General features: G+C 37.3%; 1 protein-coding gene across 2 annotated transcripts in view; it reads left to right on the forward strand.

The window, feature by feature from the left end:
- FRY (furry homolog (Drosophila)) overlaps positions 1–24221 on the forward strand; it is a 306328-nt gene that overhangs the window by 240300 nt on the left and 41807 nt on the right. For both annotated transcript variants that reach the window (XM_014548562.1, XM_005877266.2), the window contains exons 15-24: positions 1208–1379; positions 3019–3151; positions 7429–7536; positions 12620–12878; positions 14166–14348; positions 16380–16466; positions 18780–19039; positions 19453–19642; positions 20254–20378; positions 23436–23493. In XM_014548562.1, coding sequence (XP_014404048.1) covers positions 1208–1379; positions 3019–3151; positions 7429–7536; positions 12620–12878; positions 14166–14348; positions 16380–16466; positions 18780–19039; positions 19453–19642; positions 20254–20378; positions 23436–23493 — 1575 coding nt within the window. The remainder of the gene's footprint in view (positions 1–1207; positions 1380–3018; positions 3152–7428; positions 7537–12619; positions 12879–14165; positions 14349–16379; positions 16467–18779; positions 19040–19452; positions 19643–20253; positions 20379–23435; positions 23494–24221) is intronic.

Below are 24221 nucleotides of genomic sequence, written 5' to 3' on the forward strand. Positions count from 1 at the left end.
GGAATGATTTTTAGGGTCTCTGTTCTGTCCCATTGATCTATATGCCTGTTCTTGTGCCAGTACCAGGCTGTTTTGATTATGGTGGCTTTGTAATATAACTTGAAATCTAGTATTGTGATCTCTCCAACTTTTTTCTTCTTTCTCAAGATTGCTACGACTATCCAGGGTCTTTTTGGGTTCCATATAAATGTTTGGAGTATTTTTTCTAGATCTGTGAAATATGCTGTTGGTATTTTAATAGGGATTGCATTGAATCTGTGGATTGCCTAGGGTAGTATGGACATTTTAATGATGTTGATTTTACCAATCCATGTTAGTACATTTTGTTCATTAGATTCCACATATGAGTGAAATCACATGGTACTTGTTTTTCTCTGACTGGCTTATTTCACTTAGCATAATGCTCTCCAGAACCATCCATGCTATTGCAATGGGTAAAATTTCTTTCTTTTTTGCAACTGAGTAGTATTCCATGTATAAATGTACCACAGCTTTTTTATTCCTTCATCTACCAGACACCTGGGCTGCTTCCAAATCTTAGCTATTGTATATAAAGCTGCAATGAACATAGGGGTGCATATATTCTTTCAAAATAATGTTTCAGGTGTCTTCAGATAAATTCCTAAAAATGGAATTGGTGGTGTTTCTTCTCATAAGCTCATGTGTGTTTATCAGTAACAGGTTCTGTGGCATTGAGTTTTTAAAATTTATTTTCCAATTTGCCAGCCTTTTGAATCAAAAGTCAACCACCTGCAATTCCAAGCAGGTGATTTTTGTTTTGTCATTCTCATGTGGAAATTCTCTTTTACTTGGTCTTTGTGAATTCGCACATGTTGCATCTCTCCTTCAAGGAGACATAGAGCCTTCGGTTTGCCTTAGTTTACCTTAGTGGCAGCTGGCCTGGAGGATGACTGCTCACCTCTGTGAGGTGTACTGAGGGTCCCCCAAACGGAATGAGAATGACCATCTCAAACGTGCCCTCCAAGACTTGAAAAATTTCCTGCTTGTTTTCTTGTGACATTATAACAAATAGCAGAAACTGTATTTTATTTTCATAGGTTTGGCGTAAACTCTTGTACCTTTTAAATTACTTTCCCACACTAATCTAGATGGCAAGCCACACTTAACTGCCCTACAAAACTGTTGGCTTAATTGCACCACAATAATTGGGTATTTCTTTGTATCACAAATCCACTGTCTCTTACAGAGAATGAACATCGGTTTAAGGGCCTTCTTGGTCATAGCTGATAGCTTACAGCAGAAAGACGGCGAACCACCCATGCCCGTTACAGGCGCTGTCCTCCCATCAGGAAACACGTTGAGAGTGAAGAAAACATATTTGAGTAAAACACTCACTGAAGAGGAGGCCAAAATGATAGGTGGGTTTCAAAGATGTGTTAGATATGGGACTTATTAAGTCTTTAAAATGATCCAAAATATTTACCCTTAGTAATACACTTTGAAAAAATATGTTTTATTTTCCTCACCTGAGGATATGTTTATTTTTTTTATAGAGAGAGGAAGGGAAAGACAGAGGTATATAGAGAAATATCCATCTGGGAGAGAAACATCCATGGTTTCCTCCTGTATGTGCCCTGACCGGGAATCAAACCCTCAACCTAGGTATGTTCCCTGACCAGGCATGGAACCCACAACCTTTTGGTGCATGGGAGGATGCTCCAACCAACTGAGCCATCTGGCCAGGGCAAAAAAAATCTTTATAAAAGTAGCTATGCTGCCCTTTAAACTTTTTGGAACTTTCTGGTAAATATTTTGCCATTTTAATGTTAGACTCTTATCTGTGGTCTTTTCAAACTTCTAATGTTGATTATCTACAATTTATAGTAGATTTCTAAGACATCTGTGTCCTTTGGTAGATAATCTTGTTTATAAAGCAACCACATATACATTTATTTATTCATCCATTTATTTGTTCATATTTATAGTTTTTTTTCTTCTTTTTTTTTTTTAGTAAAATTAGTTTAGTCTGTGTTTTACCACACATACTGGGTTATGTTATGGGTTTAGCCTATATGAGATTTTCATTGTAATTTAGCAATCTTAATCCTAAGATTATATTTACTTCTTCCTGAGTACCTGAATTTAGAAACCTACTACAAAGTTTGTTAAGATAGTAACTAGAATTCAAAGGCCTAACAAAAATACATGAGGACATCTTTTGCTATAAATATAAGGTGTTCCAAAAAAAATGTACACACATATTTTGAATAATTATAAAGGCAGTATTTATTAGAATACATTTCATTTTCAAAATTGTGCTATCAGCTGTTAAAGTGTTTACATTTTTGGGGACACCTTGTATTTATCTTTTCTGCAATGCTTAAATTAGTTCAAAAAGATTTGATGCATGAAAAATAACCATTAATAATTATTTTATTAAAGTATAAATTGTAAATGCAATGCAATTTACTTTTCATTTGTATTATATACATAAACATATAAAATACATATTTGAAATACATATGCTATACATATGTGTCTATCCCTGTAGGACACTGACACTGTATTTAATGAAACCAGTAAAGTAATATAGCTAAAATATATTTTCCTTTATTTTAAAATTTATGATGTGAAGTCATTTTGTTTATTTTATTTTTAAAAATCCACACATATATTTCAGAGAATATCCTCACCCCAAGTGAGAATTATCCTTCACTCGTTAATGATGGTGAATTTTCTTGTACTAATTAGAAATATAAAAATTCTAAAGTAGAACTTTCTGTTTCTTTGTTTATTTTAACTATTCCGAAAAATATTTCCCATTGAAGTATTAGAATTCCTATTTATTCCTAATTTAAATGGGTATTTGGTGAACACCCACTAAGTGCAGGGCACTGTGCTAACAATCCTGCAGATAAGAGATTGAATTAGACTTTGTTCAAAAAAGCCATCACCCATAGAAAGTCTTCAGTAAAAAATGACATAGAGGATAAATACACTAAGAGTTCATTCTTTGATAAATTTAGTCAAAGATGTAAATGTAATGCATTTTTTCAGGCATGTCATTATATTATTCTCAAGTACGAAAAGCTGTGGACAGCATTTTAAGGCACCTTGATAAAGAAGTAGGAAGGTGTATGATGCTAACTAACGTCCAGATGTTAAACAAAGAACCTGAGGACATGATCACGTGAGTACAGTGAGGACTAAGTCTCAACAAAGGGTTGATTGACCAGAAGACACCAGCAGAGATTCTTCTCATTTATTCTGTGTAGCTGACCCTTGAACAACATGGGGAATAGAGGCACTGACTCCTGCACAGTTGAAAATCCATGGGTAACTTTTTCTCCCCCAAACTTAATTATTAATAGTCTACTTTGATCAGATATCTTACCGATAACATAAACAATTGGTTAACTCATATTTGTATGCTATATGTATTATACACTGTATTCTTCCAATAAAGTGAGCTAGGGAGAAGAACATGTTATTAAGAAAATCATAAGGAAGATAAAATATATTTACAGTACTGTTCATATTTATTGAAAAAAATCTGTGTGTAAGTAGACCCATACAGTTGAAACCCATGTTGTTCAAGGGTCAACTGTATTTTATTCTTTCATTCTTAGAATCAGATTTTTAAGAAGTGTTAAGATTGTAAAAACATACTTTTGTAATATTTTACTAACTCTGAAAATAAGGTCAAACCTGATATTGAGCTATTTTGGTTGTATGTGAAGTAGCATCAGGCCAGTAAGTTAGAAAATGGGCCCAAGACTCATTCATTGGTTCACATTTTTCAGACATGGCATTTTGCTCCCAGTGCTGTACTGCACATTTTTCAGAAGTGGTGTTTTGTTCGCAAGCTTGATCACCAGTTTACAGACATTCCATCTTTATAAATGTCAAATTCACTTGTTTCTGGTGATAGTCCTGAACTGAGAGACTTAAACCGACTGAATAGTCTCTATTGCCGAAGCCGGTTTGGCTCAGTGGATGGAGCGTCGGCCTGCGGACTGAGGGGTCCCGGGTTCGATTCCGGTCGGGGGCATGTGCCTGGGTTGTGGGCACATCCCCGGTGGGGGGGGTGCAGGGGGCGGCTGGTCAATGTTTCTCTCTCATCGATGTTTCTGGCTCTCTGTCTCTCTCCCTTCCTCTCTGTGAAAAATCAATAAAATATATTAAAAAAAATAGTCTCTATTCAACCATGTCATAGAAATACTGGATTCTAAGAAAGCATTCGTAACTTTGAATGTAGAAATGAAATGTTCTTAAGCCAAAATCTAAGATCTAGATTTAGAATCAGAGTTCTACAGAAGAAACTCATACAACTTATATTTGCTACATTTGATTAATTATGGCAGAAACTAGGATTGGGTTTTAACTTAACTTTTTTTAAAAATCCTCACCCAAGGATATTTTTCCATTTATTTTTTTAGGTAGAGTGGAAGGGAGGGAGGAGACAGAGAGAGAAGGAGAGAGAGAGAAAGAGAGAGAGAGAGAGAGAGAGAGAGAGAGAGAGAGGCATTAATGTGAGAGAGACACATCCATTGGTTGCCTCCCGCATGTGCCCCAACCAGGCCTGGGGATCAAACCTGCAACCGAGGTACATTCCCTTGACTGGGAATCAAACTCACAACCCTTCAGTCTGAATGCTGATGCTCTAACCACTGAGAAAAACTGTCCAGGACATTAACTTAACATTTTAACAAAGCTTCTATTTTGCTGTTGGACTGTGAATTAAATTATATTTTGCACCTGTGGCATAACTTTCCAAAAATATATAGTTAGGAAAATTTTCTTTGTCACTCAGCATATTCAGTTCCAAATACCACAGTTAGTTAGAAGGTTGCTACCTATATAGGGAAGTTTATATTGTAGGTGTGTATTTTACGAGGATGGCATGTTGAAAACAAAGTATGACAAAATAAAACAAGAAGAGTAAAAATTACAGAATTATTTTACTAGTAAATACATATTTAGCATCATATAAAGTTAAAATGAAAGCCTCCTCCTCAGAGCTCCACTTGAAATCTGTCACCATTCCTTGGCTTGGTGTGATTCCTCCAAGACCTTTCCCTGTGTCAGCACAACTATATATATACATTTTTTACAAAAATATGGTATATACAATGCATGCTATTGTATAATGAGATGAAGATCATATAAAGACTTTTCAACCAAAGTGACAGCAGAGTTGAAACTGACCAAGGATGATAACATTAAATATATTGTCTGTAGCTCTGGCTCTTACCTCACAATTACCAGATTGTCCATAAACCTTTAACATCATTATTACATACTTTTTGAATATATTAAAGCAATTTTAAATTTATAATATAGAAGATATAGAAAATGCTTTTCAAACTTCTGGTATAGAGTTCTTTCCTCTTTTAAAACAGTAAAGAAATGAAAGGCCTTTACAGGAAAACTTTATTAATAATCAAGATGTCACAAAATAGAGTCAGGACCAAACAATATATTCAAAACCATAAACAGGTACAGATTTAAATGTACATGTAAAATTTTCATCTGTATTTTAGCCAATACCTTAAACTTTTCCCAAGATGATTCTGTACTTTTTCCTATTGAATCATCTTGAGACCCCCAAATAGGACTAGGAATATTTTTCATGCTAGGTTCTAAGGCAGATTCCTGAGTGGACAGTAACTCATTGCCACATTTAGGAGAAGCGTGTTGTGGTCCACACCACGCTAATCGGAATGATTATTGGAGTTAATATTCAAGGCTGGTCCACCACTTTCCCAGGTCCTGCTTAAGGTTTGAACTTAAACACTAAGCATTCTGCGTCATGCCATTTCCATTTCCCATCCCTTTTATGGTTCATGCTAGCAGATAATAATAATAATAATATATGTTAAGGAAAATTATGTTTTGGGGGGCTCACATGCTTCCTGTAAAAGCTCAGCGAGCAAGGCCTACAGTGGTAAAAGGAAATCCTACACCAATTAGAACCTCTAATCTAGGCTTGGAAGCCTGCAAGAACTAGCCTTGGACTTCAGGCTAGGCAAGGTCATCCGTTTTCTGACAGATATGGAAAATAATCCCAACTGTTTAAAACATCTAGTGAGCAAGTTAGGAGGACTATTTAAATGACTCACGGAGTTGAATATGAACAGTTGGGAGAAATCCCTGGGCTCTACCTCTGTCCAGGTACTGAGGAAATTATTTGAAGGTCCTCTTTTTTAGCCAATTGAAAACCATGACACAATAGCTTCCTCTCCACAGTCCTCGTGCACACCACGCAGGACCATGGAAAAGGAGAGAAAATAGTCTCATGACTTTCCACAGAAGCAAAGTATTTTAGAAATCAACATAGAAGTATTTCATTTTTCACATAAACAGTTTTGTATTCATTCTTAACAAACTTACAAAAGCATGCTAGAAAGCAATGTTATCATCTTTAGAATGTAGAGAATTCTCCTTGTTGCATTTCTATTCAGACCACAGTTACTATTCCAAGAAGGAATTACTACTATGCTACTTTGCATTTTCATTATTGTATTTTGTGTCCAATAATTATATTAATTTGGTGGTGACAATTTTATATTTATTCTCAGAAGACTCAATCATCAGAATTTAAATATGCTGTTACTTGGGTTACTTGAAAAATTTGATGGGTAGTTAAGCTTTTTTATAAAGTTTATTTGATAAAATATGTGATTAAGAAGGTAGTTATTTAAACAACTAGAAATGTAAGGAATTTATTACAGAATTTACATTTTTCCCTCAGATTTTACAACAGTGCAGAAGGCATTAATTACTTGTTGACATTTATTCTCAAGAGAGGAAAAAGAAAGAAGGAATCTTCATAGAGGTCAGGCCCATTGGAATAATTTTTAAAATCAGAAATGGGTGCAGAGAAATATGCATTGCAGTATTTTACTTGACATTATGTAAGACATTTTTGAAGCACTTCATTTTAAAAAATAGGATGGGAGCTTTAGAGGAGAAGCACAACTCATCATGAAGAGAAGCTTCCATAAGTAATACCTTAATAAAGAAGAAAAAAAAAGAGAAACTTCCAGATGTCATGCTTGTAAGAGATAGTATTGCTTGTATAAAGCCCCATTTTTAAATTCTGAATGTAGGAATAACTATTGTGTATTTCTTACATGCTGATGCATTTAGGAATTTCAATAAATTCAGTGTTTTTAATGCAGTCCATAGGGACCAAATCCCAATTGAATGGCAAGCTGCATGGTGGAATGCTATTGGTATCAGCATTTTTCTTTTCAGATATGTAACTCTGACTAACATTTAAATCTTTATTAGTTTTCTCAGAGCTGGCAAAGCTGTAAAGGGCATAAACATTTGAAAATAATATGGAGCAAATAGACAGTGATTCAGAAAGCATGGATTCTAGTCTTTGTTCACATAGTTGCTCAAATTTTTTAAATTTATCATAACCATTGACTATGTTTAAACTTTGTTTTCACATTTTAGGGGTGAGAGAAAGCCCAAAATAGACCTTTTCAGGACATGTGTTGCTGCTATTCCCCGGCTGCTTCCTGATGGGATGTCAAAACTTGAACTCATCGACTTGCTGGCTAGGTAGGTGGGAATGGTCGTGGACATTCTTTGATTAAATTGATTTTAAGCCTTTGTCATGATTTACCCAAAAAGATAATGATTATTAAAAACTGACAAAGATTTACCAAATGAGGCATTATTCTAGGTACTGTGTGTAGGCAAGGAGGAATAAAGAAAATTTTTGTGGCATTCAAGAGGTTCAAGAAGTTTAAAATCCAAAGTAGAAACCAACACATAAGGTAACTAACAATCCAAGGCCTGGAACTGTGCAATTAATAGCACAAAATGTCACAAAGTTCAGTACCTGGAGGATTACTATGGCCTGGGAAAGTCGGCACATAACTCCTGGGAGAAGGTAGAGCTGGAGCTGCCCTTCGAAGGAAAGATGGAATTCAGAAAGGCAAAGGGGTTGATGGGGGCCATCACAGCGGTGGGGCTGGGATGTGAGTAGATGAGTCTGACTGGGAAAAGTTCATTCTAGGTCTGATTTCAATCTGAAGCCCACAGAAACCTCCTCCAGGGGGTGGCGGAGGAAAGAGGGTGGGTAACAGGGATCCTCAGCTAATTTTAGTACTTTAGAAAGCTGTCCCAAATCATATATTTATCATCCTCCCCATCCCACACAAGAACCACAGTCCCACTAGAACCTAAAGTTAATTTGCTTTGAGTGAGATTGTATCATTTTTGTTAAGTAAGCTTAACTTTCTCATATTGATCTCAGGTTCTCATTGGCAATTATGCCTATCAATTCAAAAATCAAAAGTGACAAAATGATCTAAATGCCATTTAGAAGGCAACATCATAAGAAACACAGGGTGCATGGAGGAAAGGGAAGGGGAAAACAAAAGTTATCCTTGATTTGGAAAAAAAAAAGGAAACAAAAAGGAGTTTAGAAACTCAATGATAAAAAGAAATAGAAATAAGACATGAGAGGTTGATTTTCAGCTCATCTTTACTATTAGCTGACACATTCAGACTGATGTAGTTTTAAACAGAAGAATAACATAACAAATTCCATTTTAGGCAGGTTAATCTGATAACGGTGGAATAAAGAGTAACAAATATTAGTGCATACTGAATAAAAGTTGCATTATGTATGAATAATCTTGTTCACCCACATTCTCTAGCCTTGGAGAGCACCCTTCCATCAATACCCAAACAAAATACCCAAGCTCCCATCCCATATGACTACAGGTCACCCAGTGGCCTCCCCTGGCTTCTGGGTATCTCCATGGAGTACGGTGTCTTCTGGCCATTGTGGCCATTGTGCTCCTGCTCTGGACAGCCATCCTGGTTTCCTCTGTTGACCACTTCCTGCTATCAATCAATGACTTTTGTAGCCTACTGTTCTTCCCCATTGCTCTTCATTCCAAGTGTAAACACAACCACTCCTTTCCTACATCTAGTCACCACTAGCACAAGGAAGATGCTGGTTTGTGGGGTTTACTGAAGATTCATTCCTTTGGAAATCACCATTTCGGGCCTTGGTACCTCTGACCAAAGCCTACTACCCCACTAGCCAATCTGCAGGCCAGATCCACTCTGCTTTCCTACACATCCTGAACAGTCAGAATGGCTGGACACATTTCTCATTTAATTCTAAGTCTTCTCTTTCTTGTTAGTTACTAGTTGTTGTTTTCCTGTTTCCTGCTTTACAATAGTAAATTTTATGTTTGTCACAAGATGATCTGTGATTTTCTGGTTAAAATCTAATAAAAGTAAAAGTGAGAAAGATCTGGGTGGATGAAATAGGAACTATATCTGATTGGCAGCTGTCTATTCATATTCTTCAAGGAACAAACACAGGGACCCATGTTACCCTCTCCCAGCTTTGTCCTCTTCTCCCTTACCTGCTGCAACCCAGACTTGTCTTGATACATTCTTTTCATTCAGTCTCAGTTCCATGACAGTCTGGACCTTTTTCTTCTTCAAAACTCCACTTTCATCTTCTATTGGGTCTTCTGTTCCTAAAGCTCCTCCCCCCCAGCTCCCACCTCAGTCCTAGCTCTTTATACTCCAGTGATATTTTTGAGCATTTACACTGGCCAAATGTGAGTGCCATCATTTCCAGAGGAGTGCTCCCCCCCTCCCCCAAATATGAAGAGCTATTCAACCTTGGGGCTCTCACAGTCCTTAAAATGGTCCCGCATTGTGTTTTTAACGATAAAACAGATGCTAGATTGCAAATTATGAATGAGAGCAAAGTTGAATGAAAAGTAGAATTAATCTCATTTAGAAAGCTGAGAGCATTGGCCCTTACTTAAAAGCTTCATCTAAATAGACTGTGACATGGCCTTTAGTTTGACTCTAAAGACAGATGCTGTCCTGGCTTCATGACTATATTGGTTTGCTCAGGTTGCCATAATAAAGTACCACAAACCAGGTGCCTTAAACACAGAAATCTGTTGTCTCACAGTTCTGGAGGCTAGAAGTCCAACATCAAAGAGCCAGCAGGGTTGGTTCCTTCCGAGGTCTGTGAGAAAGAATCTGGTTCAGGCCTCTCTCCTGGCTTCTGGCATTTTCTGGCCGCCTTTGGTATTCCTTGGCAAAGAAGCATCACCCCAGTCTCTGCCTCCATCTTCACAGGACGGTCTCCTTGTGTGCATATCTGTTTCCAAATTTCCCCTTTTTATGAGGTCACCATGAATCAGGGCTCGCCTTGCTCCAGCATGACCCTAGTTCCAAATAACGTCTCATTCTGAGGTCCTGGTGGTTTGAATTTCAGCCATGAATTTGGGGAAAACACAATTCAATCCATAACCGTGGCCATTGTCATTAGTTAACATTTACTGAGTGCCTGTTGTTCCTGTCTTTAAAAGGTGGCTTGTCACCTGCAGAAGCTTATTCTCTATTCTCTATATAGGCAGGTAAAATGCAGTAAACACGAGTAATAACCGTAAGATGGGGAAATCACTTCAAGCATTTTTCATAAGCTAGTGTTTTCGCACTCTGGGCTGCAAAGATGGCTTAAAGCTGCTTGTACAGTAAAGGAATCTTTCTTCCCAAATGGGTGGACTTCAAGGGGGAGGGGACTCCCTTTACTTCAGCCTTAACCAGAGCAGCTCAGATTTATGTATTATATATTAGAGTTCTACATAAAAGAATTCATAGAGGTGCTGATTGAGATACAAAGTTTGTAAATTCCTATCTCAGACAGTTCTTAATTGGAAGCCAGGCTTTAAAAGGGGTCTCAGTTTTCTTTCAGCAGTTGTAATCTCCTTAAAAATTGTGGACTTAATTGGGTCTTGCTCAAAGAATTGCCTTCCATCTTCCTTCTCCACATCTTTGTGGAGCTTGTTTTGGGAACAGGAAATAGATCTTCCCTGACTTTGTACATATCTGCTTACTTAGGAGCTTTTGCCTGGATATTTGGACCTGGTTAAATTTGGACCAGTTAGTGTGCTTTAGGCAATAAGAAAAGTATTTATTTATCAAGTTTTTGAAATACTATTTATTCAAAAATGTATAACTGTACCACACTTGTTTTCAGAGAAAACTTTAGATTAAGAATTAGAAGTCCTGGATCAGAATCCTGGATTTTAAGAAAGTTCCTTCATCTCTCTGGGTCACAATTTCTCCTTCTATTGCTTGGGGATAAGATCGACCCTGTTTGTGGGAGGCCCCCATTGACTGGCCACCTTCCACTCTGACACTGAACATTTCCAGGCTTCTGAGTCCTGGAAATTTTCTCTCCTAAAAATCTTTGTCCTTTATCTCTCCCTTCTTTGTTACTTCTTTGCCTCAGGTCAGAACCCACCCCGCACTTGTTGCCTAACTCACTGTAATGCCCTCCTGACTGGCCTTTGCCCTCAGTCTTATTGCTTCTTGAAGGTATCCTCCATATTTCTGTCTATTTTCTCAGATGTGAATTAATCATGTTACTTCTATAATTTACAGAATGCATTTATTTTCTTCTAATGATAACAGCCGACATTTACTGAGTGCTTACCTCGTGCTATATGTGGTGCTAAACACTGTACACAGACTGTCTCAATGATCCTCACAGCATGGTTATGAGATGCAGGGACAGTTATTGTCTCCACTTTCCAAATGAGGTTCTGAGGCTAGGTGGGATTAGGTAAGTAGCATGAGGTCACATGACTAATGAGTCACAAAAGCAAGATACTGGTTTAGGCACTGATTCCAGAGCATGCACACTTAACCCCTTTTCTGCTATACTGCTTCCCGGGGTGGTCCATAGACCTTCCCTGAGCTGCCCCTGCTCCTTCTCTAGCATTGTTCTACACAGCACCCCCTACCCAATAGACACAGTCATACTGAACTCCATGCCATAAGGCTGTATGCAATGGGTATAGTGCCTGGAAAATATTTTTTTATTGAATAAATGAATGAAAGAATTTATAAAGCATATGTTAACTATAATGCCCCATACCAATGTTGAGATTTAATATAGGTTAAACCAGAAATACACTGATATTCTTCAGTTGGCTAGCCCAGCCTTGCACTACCAACATTTGGGGCCAGGTTATTATTTGTCATAGGGAATTGTCCTGTGCACTATAGGAGGTTTATCAGCATCCCTGTCTTCTACCTGCTAGAGAGATGCCAGCAGTACTCTCCAACATGTGATCACCATAGTGTCTCCTCTGACAACCAAACATCCCTTTGGACACCAAACTAATTAAGGACACCTGGACTGACTTTTAATTGTTCATTTTCACTGAGTCTCTTACTTTCACTAGTACTCACGTTTCTCATCTTTAAAAGTGGTAGGATTTGATGATAATTTATTCTTCTAGTCAGTAATGTATCAAAAAGTCTCCATGTACAGCTAAATGTCCTGTGGTATCTTATATTGCATTATGAAACAGAAAAAAGACATTGGTGGAAAACTGGTAAAATATGAATAAATCCTGTAATGTAGTTAATAGCATTGTACCAATGTTAATTTCTTAGTTTTGATAAGAGTACCATGGTTATATAAGATGTTAATGTTAGGGTTGCTGAGTGAAGAATATAACATATTAGGAGAAGGTGACCATTTTTTAGATATAAGTAAAAGCGGAGACCTATAGATATTCCTTCATAGATCTAGAAGAAAAGGTAATGAAGTATTTTTTTTTGTCTTTTATTCATTGCACAGGCTCTCCATTCACATGGATGATGAACTGCGCCATATTGCACAAAATTCTCTTCAGGGTTTGCTGGTTGACTTCCCAGACTGGAGGGAAGATGTCCTATTTGGCTTCACCACCTTCCTGCTCCGTGAAGTAAATGACATGCATTACAGCCTCCTGGACTCCTCCCTGAAGTTACTGCTCCAGCTGCTCACCCAGTGGAAACTGGTCATACAAACTCAAGGAAAAGTCTACGAGCAAGCCAACAAAATCAGAAATTCAGAGGTGATGTTCACATTCTTCCCATTGGTTCCCATGGATGTAAACAAGTTGGAGCCCAGAGAACCATGGAGTTCTTACTCTTGGCTACCTCGGAACTTTCTCCCAAATGGCGGCCCTTACTTTTTCCATCTGCCTAAATTGTGACTAAGAAACTTAGGGGGTGATTTGTTAGATATCAGGTTAGATTTATTAACATTAACAAGGCCATTTAGGGAGTCGAATTTTTTTCAGAGAATTATGATTATAAATGTATTTACAAGAGCAATGACAATAGGCCAGGGAGATAGAGCTGAATTATGGATATTGAAATGGATATGGATGTGGATATAAAAGTTAGCTGCCCTCCAGGTTTTTTTCAAAGTGACAGCATATTGGTTGTGTTATCCATATCTACAGAGAAGAAAAGTGCGCTCTTGTAGTTTCTTCATTCTTTCATGCCTCAGTCCTAAATGATAAAACTTCATGGTAACACTTTGAAGAGCTCGTTGAGGAGCAGAGTTGTCAGAGGAGAACCAGGGCAGTGGTGGCATGGCATTGGCAAGGAGTCTAGCTGGAGAAGAGCATACCTGAGCATGTGAGGAACGTGGGCGTTCAGGGAGGTATAATTGTATTTAGCGACCAGCTAAAATCCTAGATTGGCTGATTTCAGTGATGAGGTCCAGGTCATTCTCCTTCCTTGTGTTCTATACATGCCAAAAGATGATAGGGGAAAAAACAAACACAAGGATTACATATGCTTGTAAAAGGAAAACTGAAATGAAGGCGGACTCTGCCCTGTTGTCTGGCTGGCATTTTAGACTCATTTGGTTGTGGTTTGGGAACATTCAGAATCCATCTCATAAACATCCAAAACCTAAATTAGAATCTAATAGAAAAACAAGTCTAATTAGAAAGTAAATATTTGAAAATGCAATTTAATACTGTCTAAAAAGTTTATTGAGAACTTACGTAAAAAACAAATTAGGCCACTTTAATTGAATATATAGAGTAATATATGGTATGGATGGAAGCAGTTTTGTTTTTATTAATGTTAATAGCCTTTGAAAAGTTATTTTTTCTCGTAGATAATAGAGAGCTGATGGTATCCTAAGTAACAATGGATCTAAAAACAAAAAGGGACCTGTGATATTTCATGAATAATAATGAATTTATAGACATGTCTGGACCTAAGCCATTATAATTTAATTTAATATCACGAGGTTAACTGTGCCCAAAGATGCACATATAAGATTAGTTTCTTCTTCCCCTGTTATTTTTCTGATATAGAATGTTGTTCTTATTGTATGACAGTTTATTGCAAATGGCTCCAGCCACCGAATGCAGTCGGAACGAAGTCCCCATTGCAGTGTCCTCCATGCTGTGGAAGGCTTTGCTCTGGTTTTACTCTGCAGTTTTCAGGTGGCCACACGCAAACTGTCCGTTTTAATACTCAAGGAAATCCGAGCTTTATTTCTTGTCCTGGGTCAGCCTGAGGTATGGATTATTTTTCTGAAGTTCTCAATTTATTCCTTTCAAGAGTTTTGATGTTTAGATTAAAAATTGTAAATGATGCATTACTACTTTATGCTCTGTCATGTCACACATGATGTCAACAAATAATCTTTGCTTCGTGGTGGGTTTTTAATTATGAACTAGCACTATTAATCTAGGAGAGATAAGTCATATATTATTAGAGCAATAGAAACGCCGTTTTATCGTTCTCCAAGAGATAGTGCTTATAAAAAAAAGTGAAGAATTAAGATTAAGTTATAAATCATTTTGTCTTCATAATGTTCAGCGTACATCAAAGTAAGCAGACATCATTACATTTATAATAGAGAATAAACTTAAGAAAATAATGGATACCATTTAAAATGATTAAGATACTAAACAGTCTGGCTAACAGAAAGTCATTTAATCTTTACAACAGTAGAAAAAATGGCATCATAATAAAACATGTCCCTTGAGATGGGAGAAATAAGCCCATGATTAAGCGCTATAACTCCAGCTAACATCCCACCCTCAGTCAAGGACACCCTTGTTCAGGTGTCCAGGCTCATGGCCTGATGGCACAGGTGGCCAAACCCCAGGCATGAGTTGATTAAAGAAGGGCCAGCTTTTTATGCCACTACTTCTTTAGAAAAAAAATGGTATTTTTCTTGTTTTAAATCATGGGTCTTGACTTATGATCCTCAAAATGGTCATTGTCTTTCCAAATCCATCACTGTCCTGGTTATTCACATTTTTTTCAGGTATCTATCTGAAATATTTTAGGATCATGCCTCTGGTATCAAGTAAATAGATCTCTGAGACATGCTATACTTTGGTAAACCTCCATTAAGTCTCTAATTATGAGAATACTGATAATAATCACTATGTAAGTATCAGTTACTGCCTAAGTGCTCTACACATATATTATCTTATTTAACTCTCACAATAAACTAAGAATGAGTATTGTTTTTACCCCCAATGTACAAAGACTGAGGTTTCGGGAGGTTAACAGTCTTTATCAATAGCTAGGACATGACAGAGCCATAATTCAAAGCCAAATACAGATGCCTCTAAAGCCCCGTGTTCATACTGGTAATTGCTTTTCCAGCAGACTGCACGGGATGTTTCTCACACAGTGTGTTGTTTTCTTACACCAGCCATGACTCTTTGGAAACCATTCTCATTCTCATTTTGAAATCATTCTCATACATGAACAAAGATATTACAAAGTTTTCCTATAAGGCTTCTAAGTAAACAATTTTATGTATCTGAGCTTCTCTATAATAAAGAATAGCAAACATACACATTCATTCACTTAGAAGAAGGGATTGAGAAGTACAAATTAGCAGTTACAAAATAGTCATGGGGATGTAAAGTACAGTATAGGGAATGTAGTCAATTATATTGTAATAACTATGTATGGTGCCAGGTGGGTACTTGAAATGTCAGGGGACCACATTGTAAAGTATACAATTGTGATACTTTTTTCTTATGCCCATTCCAATTTGCTTCTTTTACCAAATAGCTATACACTACATAGTTACCATAGCGAGTATGTGGTTAGTCTCCAGTGCCCTTTCTTTAGGACTAAATTCAGTCACAGTCAACAATTTATCAGTTATTTTAGCAGATCAGTGACTTCGGTAAGTAGCATTTTAGAGATCAGGCAAAGCACATTTTTGTGGGGTTTCCAGTCCTTAACATTAATGACACCAGTGCTTCAGTGAATAACATCTGGTACAGTATTTAGATTCTTGTGCACATGTATGAATTTTTGAAATTCAGGTGCATGTCTTCTCAGTGCAATGTGAAATGGGAGTTCTAATTACCTTCCACTGAAACTTGAAAGACTCAACTCAGAAGCATAGAGAGTTTTATCCACTGCCATTCACCATCTTGACACTCAGTTTTCTGTGAGAAAACCCTTATCATTGTCTTGCACACTGTTCTGCTTTCATGTTCTAGACAAAGGGAGTGGGCTGGATGGGAAGGATCCATTTTCCCATGGAGAATAACCACCTCTCCTTTGTATAGGATGACGACAGGCCTATGATTGATGTCATGGATCAGCTAAGTTCTTCCATTCTTGAAAGTTTTATTCATGTAGCAGTTTCGGACTCAGTAAGTACATATTTGACTATTATTGCTAATTATTTTAAGTATAAGATGTGGACATGTCTGACAAAAGAGAGACAAAGAAAATGATATGGAAGAATTCAGGGGTTTTATGTCAGGTTAATAAACTGATGCAAAAGTACTTAGGAAGCTCTCGCCAGTGTAGGTCAGTGGTTAGAGAATCGACCTGTGTACTGAAGGGTAGCAGGTGTGCTTCCTGGTCAATGGCACAGACCTGGGTTACAGGTTTGATCCCCAGCCCAGTCTGGGTATGTGTGGGAGGCAACCCATCGATGATGTGTCTCTCTTACATCGATGTTTCGCTCTCTCTCCCCCTCTCTCCCTTCCACTCTCTAAAAATCAATGGAGGAAATATCCTCAGGTGAGAATTAACAAAACAAGAAAAAAGTACTTAGGAAAACAAGGCAGGATTTTCAAATACTGGTTCAGGAGACATTCAGATAATTTCAAATAAAATTTGAGCCTTAGGTATATAAATAATATTTTGAAAACTGCAATTTCAAGAAGAATTGCTCAGGCTTCTTTAAGAAAATGAATTCACATTATTTATTGTACTTCACACTATATGTACCTTATATTTAAAGGTGCTTTACAGTTTATAAGGTGCTTTCACATTTATTATCATTTTGACCCTGATAGGTATCAAAACTCAAAAACATTAAGAGGCACAGGGCCATAGTCACACAGAAGGAAGTGATAGGGCCCGGACTTGACCCTAATTGAACTCTGACTCTGACACAAACATATTCTCCCTTATAAAGTGCATATTAGCAGCTTCAGTTTTCACGAGTAAGTAGAAAATAGATTGAAATAGATTTTAATTATCTGGTTTTTTAAAAAATCAGTACAGTGCAGTCATGGAACCTGGACTAATTTCAGCTCCAAAGCTGAAGAGAGCAGGACACATCCCAAACGCATGCAGAATCCACACTGCCAATGTCCCTCATATATTCTTGTCAAATAACTATAAATGAATACAAACATAATTGACAAATAGCTATGAGTGACTAGAAAACCTAACAATACTTGTGAGCTTTATGTGGCCTTTTCCAACAGAAATTCAACACAGATCTATATGTTTTAGTAGCCTTGTTCTTGCTATGGTTGTGATAATAATGATAATACTAAAACTGTTAGCCATGTAGTTCATATCTACTGTGTCTTTTAGAAATTCAAATTGTTTGAACATGGAATGGAAGAGTCAAGTTTTATTGTTTTTATACACAGATTTTATTTCCCTGCAGGTTATATTTTGCTGATGTGATTTTGTTCTGTGTTTATCAGAATCAAAACCTTGAGCCAGGGTAATTAGGTCAGCAACTCTGCACTTAGGTAGATGCGCGGGAGGGGAGATGGGGCAAGCAGTACCTGCTCTGTGCCGGTCTTCTTACCTCCCATTCACGTAAAGGTAGAGTGAGAGCAGCATTATAATCCCCAAGTCATAAATGAAGCACTCTGGGATGTCTGGGGTTTTCTGGTCGCAGGCTTTGGGCAGAGTCTGGGCTGGAATCTCTTCTCTCTGGTGCATTAACCATCGAGGCCACTAGTGGGGTGCTCTGACCCACAGGAACTCCTAGACCCGGCAGAGAACATGGATTGTGTTAAATGCCTAACAAAAATGAAGGCAATTTTCTCTCCTGGCACAACAGCTACATTATTTGAAACTTGGTCTTCTATAAATTTTGATTTCTGGGCTTAAAAGAAAATGAATAAGAACTTATGTGATTAGATATCTTTCAAAAGGTTCTAGAATTTATTAGTTTGGCTTGATAGCATAGGACAAGACTATATAGGTATTTTACCTTAAAAATCATCAATAAAATACCTTTCATAAAAGGAATTAAACTCAGCCATCTCCCTAAGTCATTATCATTATTTATATATTAGAATATATAAATATATATTCTAATTATAGGTATTAAATGCACATTTATGAATCTCAGAGATTAATAACTTTTCAGAATTTTAAAATGGCAAATCTTTGGTCTAGTTTGAATTAACTAATGTCATGTCTTTGTTCAACAAATATTTAGTGAGCAGCATCTGCTTACCAATGCACAGTGTTATATGACATTAAAACTATATGAAGTACAACCCCTGTCCTTAACCTCTGTACTTCAGTTGCTTGTCATCTAGCCTGGGAAACAGTGATGACTACAAACCAAATCCTATATGGTAGGGGTAGGAGGAGGTTTCAGAGTCACCGCATGGCCAGTTACAGAGGTGGTCAGGAAAAGCTATGATGAGGATGTGGAGTTTACAGTATGGTGTTGATTCATTGCCTTCTTGCACCTGCAGGCCACCTTACCACTGACCCACAGTGTGGATCTTCAGTGGTTGGTAGAGTGGAATGCGGTCCTGGTCAACAGCCATTATGATGTGAAGAGCCCATCCCACGTCTGGATATTCGCTCAGTCTGTCAAAGACCCCTGGGTCCTCTGTCTGTTCAGTTTCCTGCGGCAGGAGAACTTGCCCAAGCATTGTCCCACGGCCCTCAGCTATGCCTGGCCCTATGCCTTCACTCGGCTCCAGTCAGTCATGCCTCTGGTGGACCCCAAGTAAGGGATCTATGTGCTTTCCTCTGTTTTGCTTGTGACCATTTTCCCTCTTACATTTTCATTTCATATAAGAGATTAAGATATTATAATCCTCTCTAGATTCTGAACTTCCTAATATAGAATTCTTAACATTGAATAAAAATTCGGTTCAAAGTTCTCATCTAGAGCTAGTTTTGTTGTTATTGTTGTTGCTTTTCATAATAATCAATATGAATGTCTAAGTACAGAATCTCAGACCTTACTGGTGAAAATGTTATGAAAGTTTATACAACTTCCCATCCAGTAGTGACCTTCCCTGTCCACACAATCCTTGACAGATAGCTGTTCAACTCTCTTTGAGCACTTTGTAGGATCATTATTCAATAAATGATATTTAAAATCCTGAACTAGTGCTCACTTCTCCATATTTCTAGTAGCCCAATTAATGCCAAGAAAACCAGCACTGCTGGCAGCGGAGACAACTATGTGACCTTGTGGAGAAACTACCTCATTCTTTGCTTTGGAGTTGCAAAACCCAGTATCATGAGCCCGGGACACTTAAGAGCTTCGACTCCAGAAATAATGGCGACCACGCCTGATGGTACAGTGAGCTACGATAACAAGGTGACATGACATGCTTCAGAAGAATTATTCTGTAAGGGTTTTTTTAGCTTGTTTGTCTAGAGTTCACAGTGCAAATTGTACTGTGCCTGCCATCTGGAGTATAGAGAATGAGATTTTCACCCTGACCATTTCTAAATTCCACTGAGTGTTTATGTGCATAATTTATAATTTCTGCCTGACAAGTGGACAGTAGAAGATAAAGAGAAGTGAGCAAACTTTCTTAAAACATTGGGACTTGTATTTATTAGTGCCCTAAGGTTTGATTCGTGTCCTACATACCACATGTCTGTCACTCCACACCAAGTCTTTACCTTTAAACCGTGCCTTGATTAAATTATATTGTTAATGATAAGTTTTGTAGATTTAATTTGTTGGGGTTTTTTTTAAGAAGACTATTATAATTTAAAGGTTCTTTAACTTGTGTCTCAGATGAAAAATGCATTAATTGTGCTATATCAAATGTATGGGTTGTTTTATTTTTCCTGAAATGATGGCAGTGCTTTGGGAAGTGGTTCAGACTTTGAAACTGTTATAATGGAGTCACCGTTTGATTAAAGGAAGCATCTGTTCCCATGTGACCTCTTTTTTCTCTTTTAATTAACTTGTTTCAGGCCATGGGCACCCCATCGGTGGGAGTTTTGTTAAAGCAGTTGGTGCCTTTGATGAGACTAGAGGGCATTGAAATCACAGAGTCCTTAGTTTTAGGATTTGGAAGAACAAATTCTCTTGTTTTCAGGTACAGTAGTCTTAATAAGTTGTAAATTCATACATGCTGCTGCTGTCGTGGTTCCTGTTTGTAACACAAGTCTGAGTTTGCTATTGGCGAGTACCTGCAGTTTCTGGCTTGGCGCTGTTTCCTGTGTCCTGGCTGATGTGCATGAAACAACCCTTGCTTGCAGCTGTCTCATGTTTCACTTTTTGTCATTGCAACTTTGACTTTACCTCTCAGATTTTATCTCACTTACAAGCTTTGTTTTAGATAACTAAAAAGAATTTCCCTGTCAATGCCCAGGTAACCAGACTGTCCAGAGGCTTTAAGGTCACAATAAGGAGTGTCTGCCAATAATGCAGCACTCTCAAAGGTGAAGCATTGGTAGAACTCTCTGAGGGACCACCTGTTACACTAGTGGACATTTCTATAAAGTGCTTTATCTGCCTTTATAGAACCATCATATCTCACTTTCTAGATTACTTAGTCATTTCACAGCTTTAATTAAATAACCATTCCATCTGAGGCAGTGCCAAGCCTTTGAAAGAGTCACCATAAAACGTTATATTCGGGCTGCCTCTGATGACTTTAGCTAAGCAGGAAAGCCTACTAGGACAAATTAAATTGTATAAGTTTCACACAGATACAAAAGGGAACGCTCCAAGCATCTGAAAGACCCTATTTGAAAAATAAAGATTAATGAGATATCTTAGAGGCAACTGAAAAAGATCAGTTACATTATTCATGTAGAGAGTCAGATTTTATCCTTATAAAAAGTAATTGTGAGCCGAAACCGGTTTGGCTCAGTGGATAGAGCGTCGGCCTGCGGACTGAAAGGTCCCAGGTTCGATTCCGGTCAAGGGCATGTACCTGGCTTTCGGGCACATCCCCAGTAGGAGATGTGCAGGAGGCAGCTGATCGATGTTTCTCTCTCATCGATGTTTCTAACTCTCTATCTCTCTCCCTTCCTCTCTGTAAACAATTAATAAAATATATTTTAAAAAAAAAGTAATTGTGAGTGGAATATAATGAACAACAAAAACTGATGAACAAAACTAGATCTAGAGACAAGGAATCATCGAAAAAACAGTCAAACTTCAGAGGGAAGCCACGGGAGGGGTTGGGTGGAGGGGTAAGAGATCAACCAAAGGACTTGTATGCATGTATGTACTAGTAAGCATAACCAATGGACACAGACACTAGTGGGGTGAGGGCATGTGCTGGGGGTGGGATGGCCAGGGAGAGGTCAATAGGGGAAAAAGGAGACATATGTAATACTATATGTAATACTTTAAACAATAAAGAATTTTTTTAAACAAATTTAAAAAAAGTAATTGTGCCCTAACCAGTTTGGCTCAGAGGATAGAGCATCGGCCTGCGTACTCAAGGGTCCCAGGTTCAATTCCAGTCAAGGGCATGTACCTTGGTTGCGGGCACATACCCAGTAGGGAGTGTGCAGGAGGCAGCTGATCGATGTTTCTCTCTCATCGATGTTTCTAGCTCTCTATCCCTCTACCCTCCTCTCTGTAAAAAATCAATAAAATATATATTTTTTTAAAAAGTAATTGTGAGTTCTGACTACTTGGATGCCAGTTAATTCAAGTTTTACTACTTATTTATTAAAACTAAAAAAGCATCATGTGGGAATACTATAAGAACAATTCCTGAAATTTCTGAACATTTTCCCCAAAGAACCTGAGGCTTTCTTTTGCATATCTCATCCTCTTAGTGTTCCTCGGGGGAAGTAACTTATGCAACTTACTAACCATATAGATTTGATATAATTATAGGATCTATCTCAGATTTATTGAGTTAAATATAAAAATGCACATAGTAAATATTTGGTTAATGTCTGCTATTAGATGGAAGAGACCATTAATATTATTTCCATGTCTTTGGTGAAAAAAATTCTAGCATCTATAGTGGAAAAATCTGGAATGAAATGCAGGCTTTCTATGTCTCGGTGAAGAATTAGATAGAGTTTACCTTCCTGTCCCTGGATTTCCCTGGAGGGAAATTTCTATTAGCACAAAATATTCTACCAGAAAATACAAGGTTTTTAGACATGGAGTGGATTATAAACAAAATACCTACCATCAGGCTAGATAATGGGGACAGGTGAAGTATGTACATGTAATATGAGATATATATTAACATGATCAAACTTTTATTTTTACTACGTAAGAGGTAAGGTTTTTATGAGAACCTCACTACTATAGTACTTGCCATATTTATATTTGTCATATAGTTTAAATAAAGGAATTTATCTCTGAAATTCCAAAAAAACTTCATGTCAGAATCAACTATCAGTCATTCCCTGAGCACAGATCCCAAAGGCAGTGCTATAGTACTGCACCTATCTCTTATGCTCTAATTAGACTGAAAATTTCTGTGCAGAGACTCAATTTCACTTATCTTCAAGTCCACAGTCTGTAGTAAAGTGCTTTGAATTTAGGAAGTACTTGCAAAATACAGACAGTCCTCAGGTTACATCAGACTCAACTTAAGTCATTTCATGGTTATGTCGCCATCTCCCATTTATTTATAAAAAAAAAAAAGTTCCATCATTTCGACATATGTGCATAGGTGCTTTATGTTTTTTATTATTTATTTACCACAAGTAAAGGTCAGGAATTGTTATCTTTCTTTTAATTTTTTTTTACTGTTTCACTTCATTCCTGCTGTGTATGTGCTCCATGTGAGTGACGTAGGTGCTTATGTAGGTGGGTTCCGCCTTACAGCGAAAATCGCATTAAGTTGCGCCGTAGGAACGGATCTCCGACGTAACCCGAGGACCTACTGTATTGTTTAATTGTTCAGACATTAAATCAAAACCAAGTCAATACATGAATTGAGCCAAAATTATATACACAGCACTGGGATTAATACCAATAATACAAAGTATAGGCCAGTACCTAATTACAGTTCACCATGTGACTGGGAAATGGGAAGGCCAGGGGAGATTTTGATGTCAGATGCAAAGTGGAAAAACCAAATGATTTAGGATTGAATGGATATGTTTGGTGACAAGTTTGGTGTCAATAATAATAATATATTTCAAATGCTTACCTTCTTCCTCTGTAGAGAATTGGTAGAAGAACTTCATCCATTAATGAAAGAAGCTCTGGAACGAAGACCCGAGGTAAGATTTTGAATTTAAATCATTAAGATACTTGCTGTATTTGGACAGTTGTATGAATTTAAATATACCCAATGGTTTCCCCGGCATGCTTTTAATATTGAATCTTAACATTTTAGCTTTTGTTATTTTCATTTTTTCAATATTTTAATACTTAGTATAATATGGTTCCTACTTTAAAAGATTTTATGTCCTATATTTCTAAAAGCAAAACAACCTAAGTAGTCATATATATGTGAAGATATCACATTTATTTGAAAGAGGTTTGAGTTTATTGAATTTTGGTTTTTAGTTTGTTTGCTTGTTTTTCACAAGGGGTTAAATAGTCACAAATATTACTTGTTTCGTCTGGCATATGAAGCATTTTCCCCATCATTATCTTCCCCAAAGTGAACTCTGAAAAGTATAAACTTATAATGTAGCAGGATAAAAAATAAAATGTAAAAGTAGACTAAAATGAGCTTCCCCGTCAGCCTGCGGACTGAAAGGTCCCAGGTTCGATTCCGGTCAAGGGCATGTACCTGGGTTGCGGGCACATCCCCAGTGGGAGATGTGCAGGAGGCAGTTGATCGATGTTTCTCTCTCATCGATGTTTCTAACAATCTATCTCTCTCCCTTCCTCTCTGTAAAAAATCAATAAAATATATTTTTAAAAAAATTTAAAATGAGCTTCCCATATAGTAGTAAGAATCAAGCAAGAAGTAACAAAAATTGAGCCGTTTGAGTAAGAA

This window comes from Myotis brandtii, unplaced genomic scaffold, assembly GCF_000412655.1.
Source record: "Myotis brandtii unplaced genomic scaffold, ASM41265v1 scaffold513, whole genome shotgun sequence".
NCBI classification, from domain to species: Eukaryota; Metazoa; Chordata; class Mammalia; order Chiroptera; family Vespertilionidae; genus Myotis; species Myotis brandtii.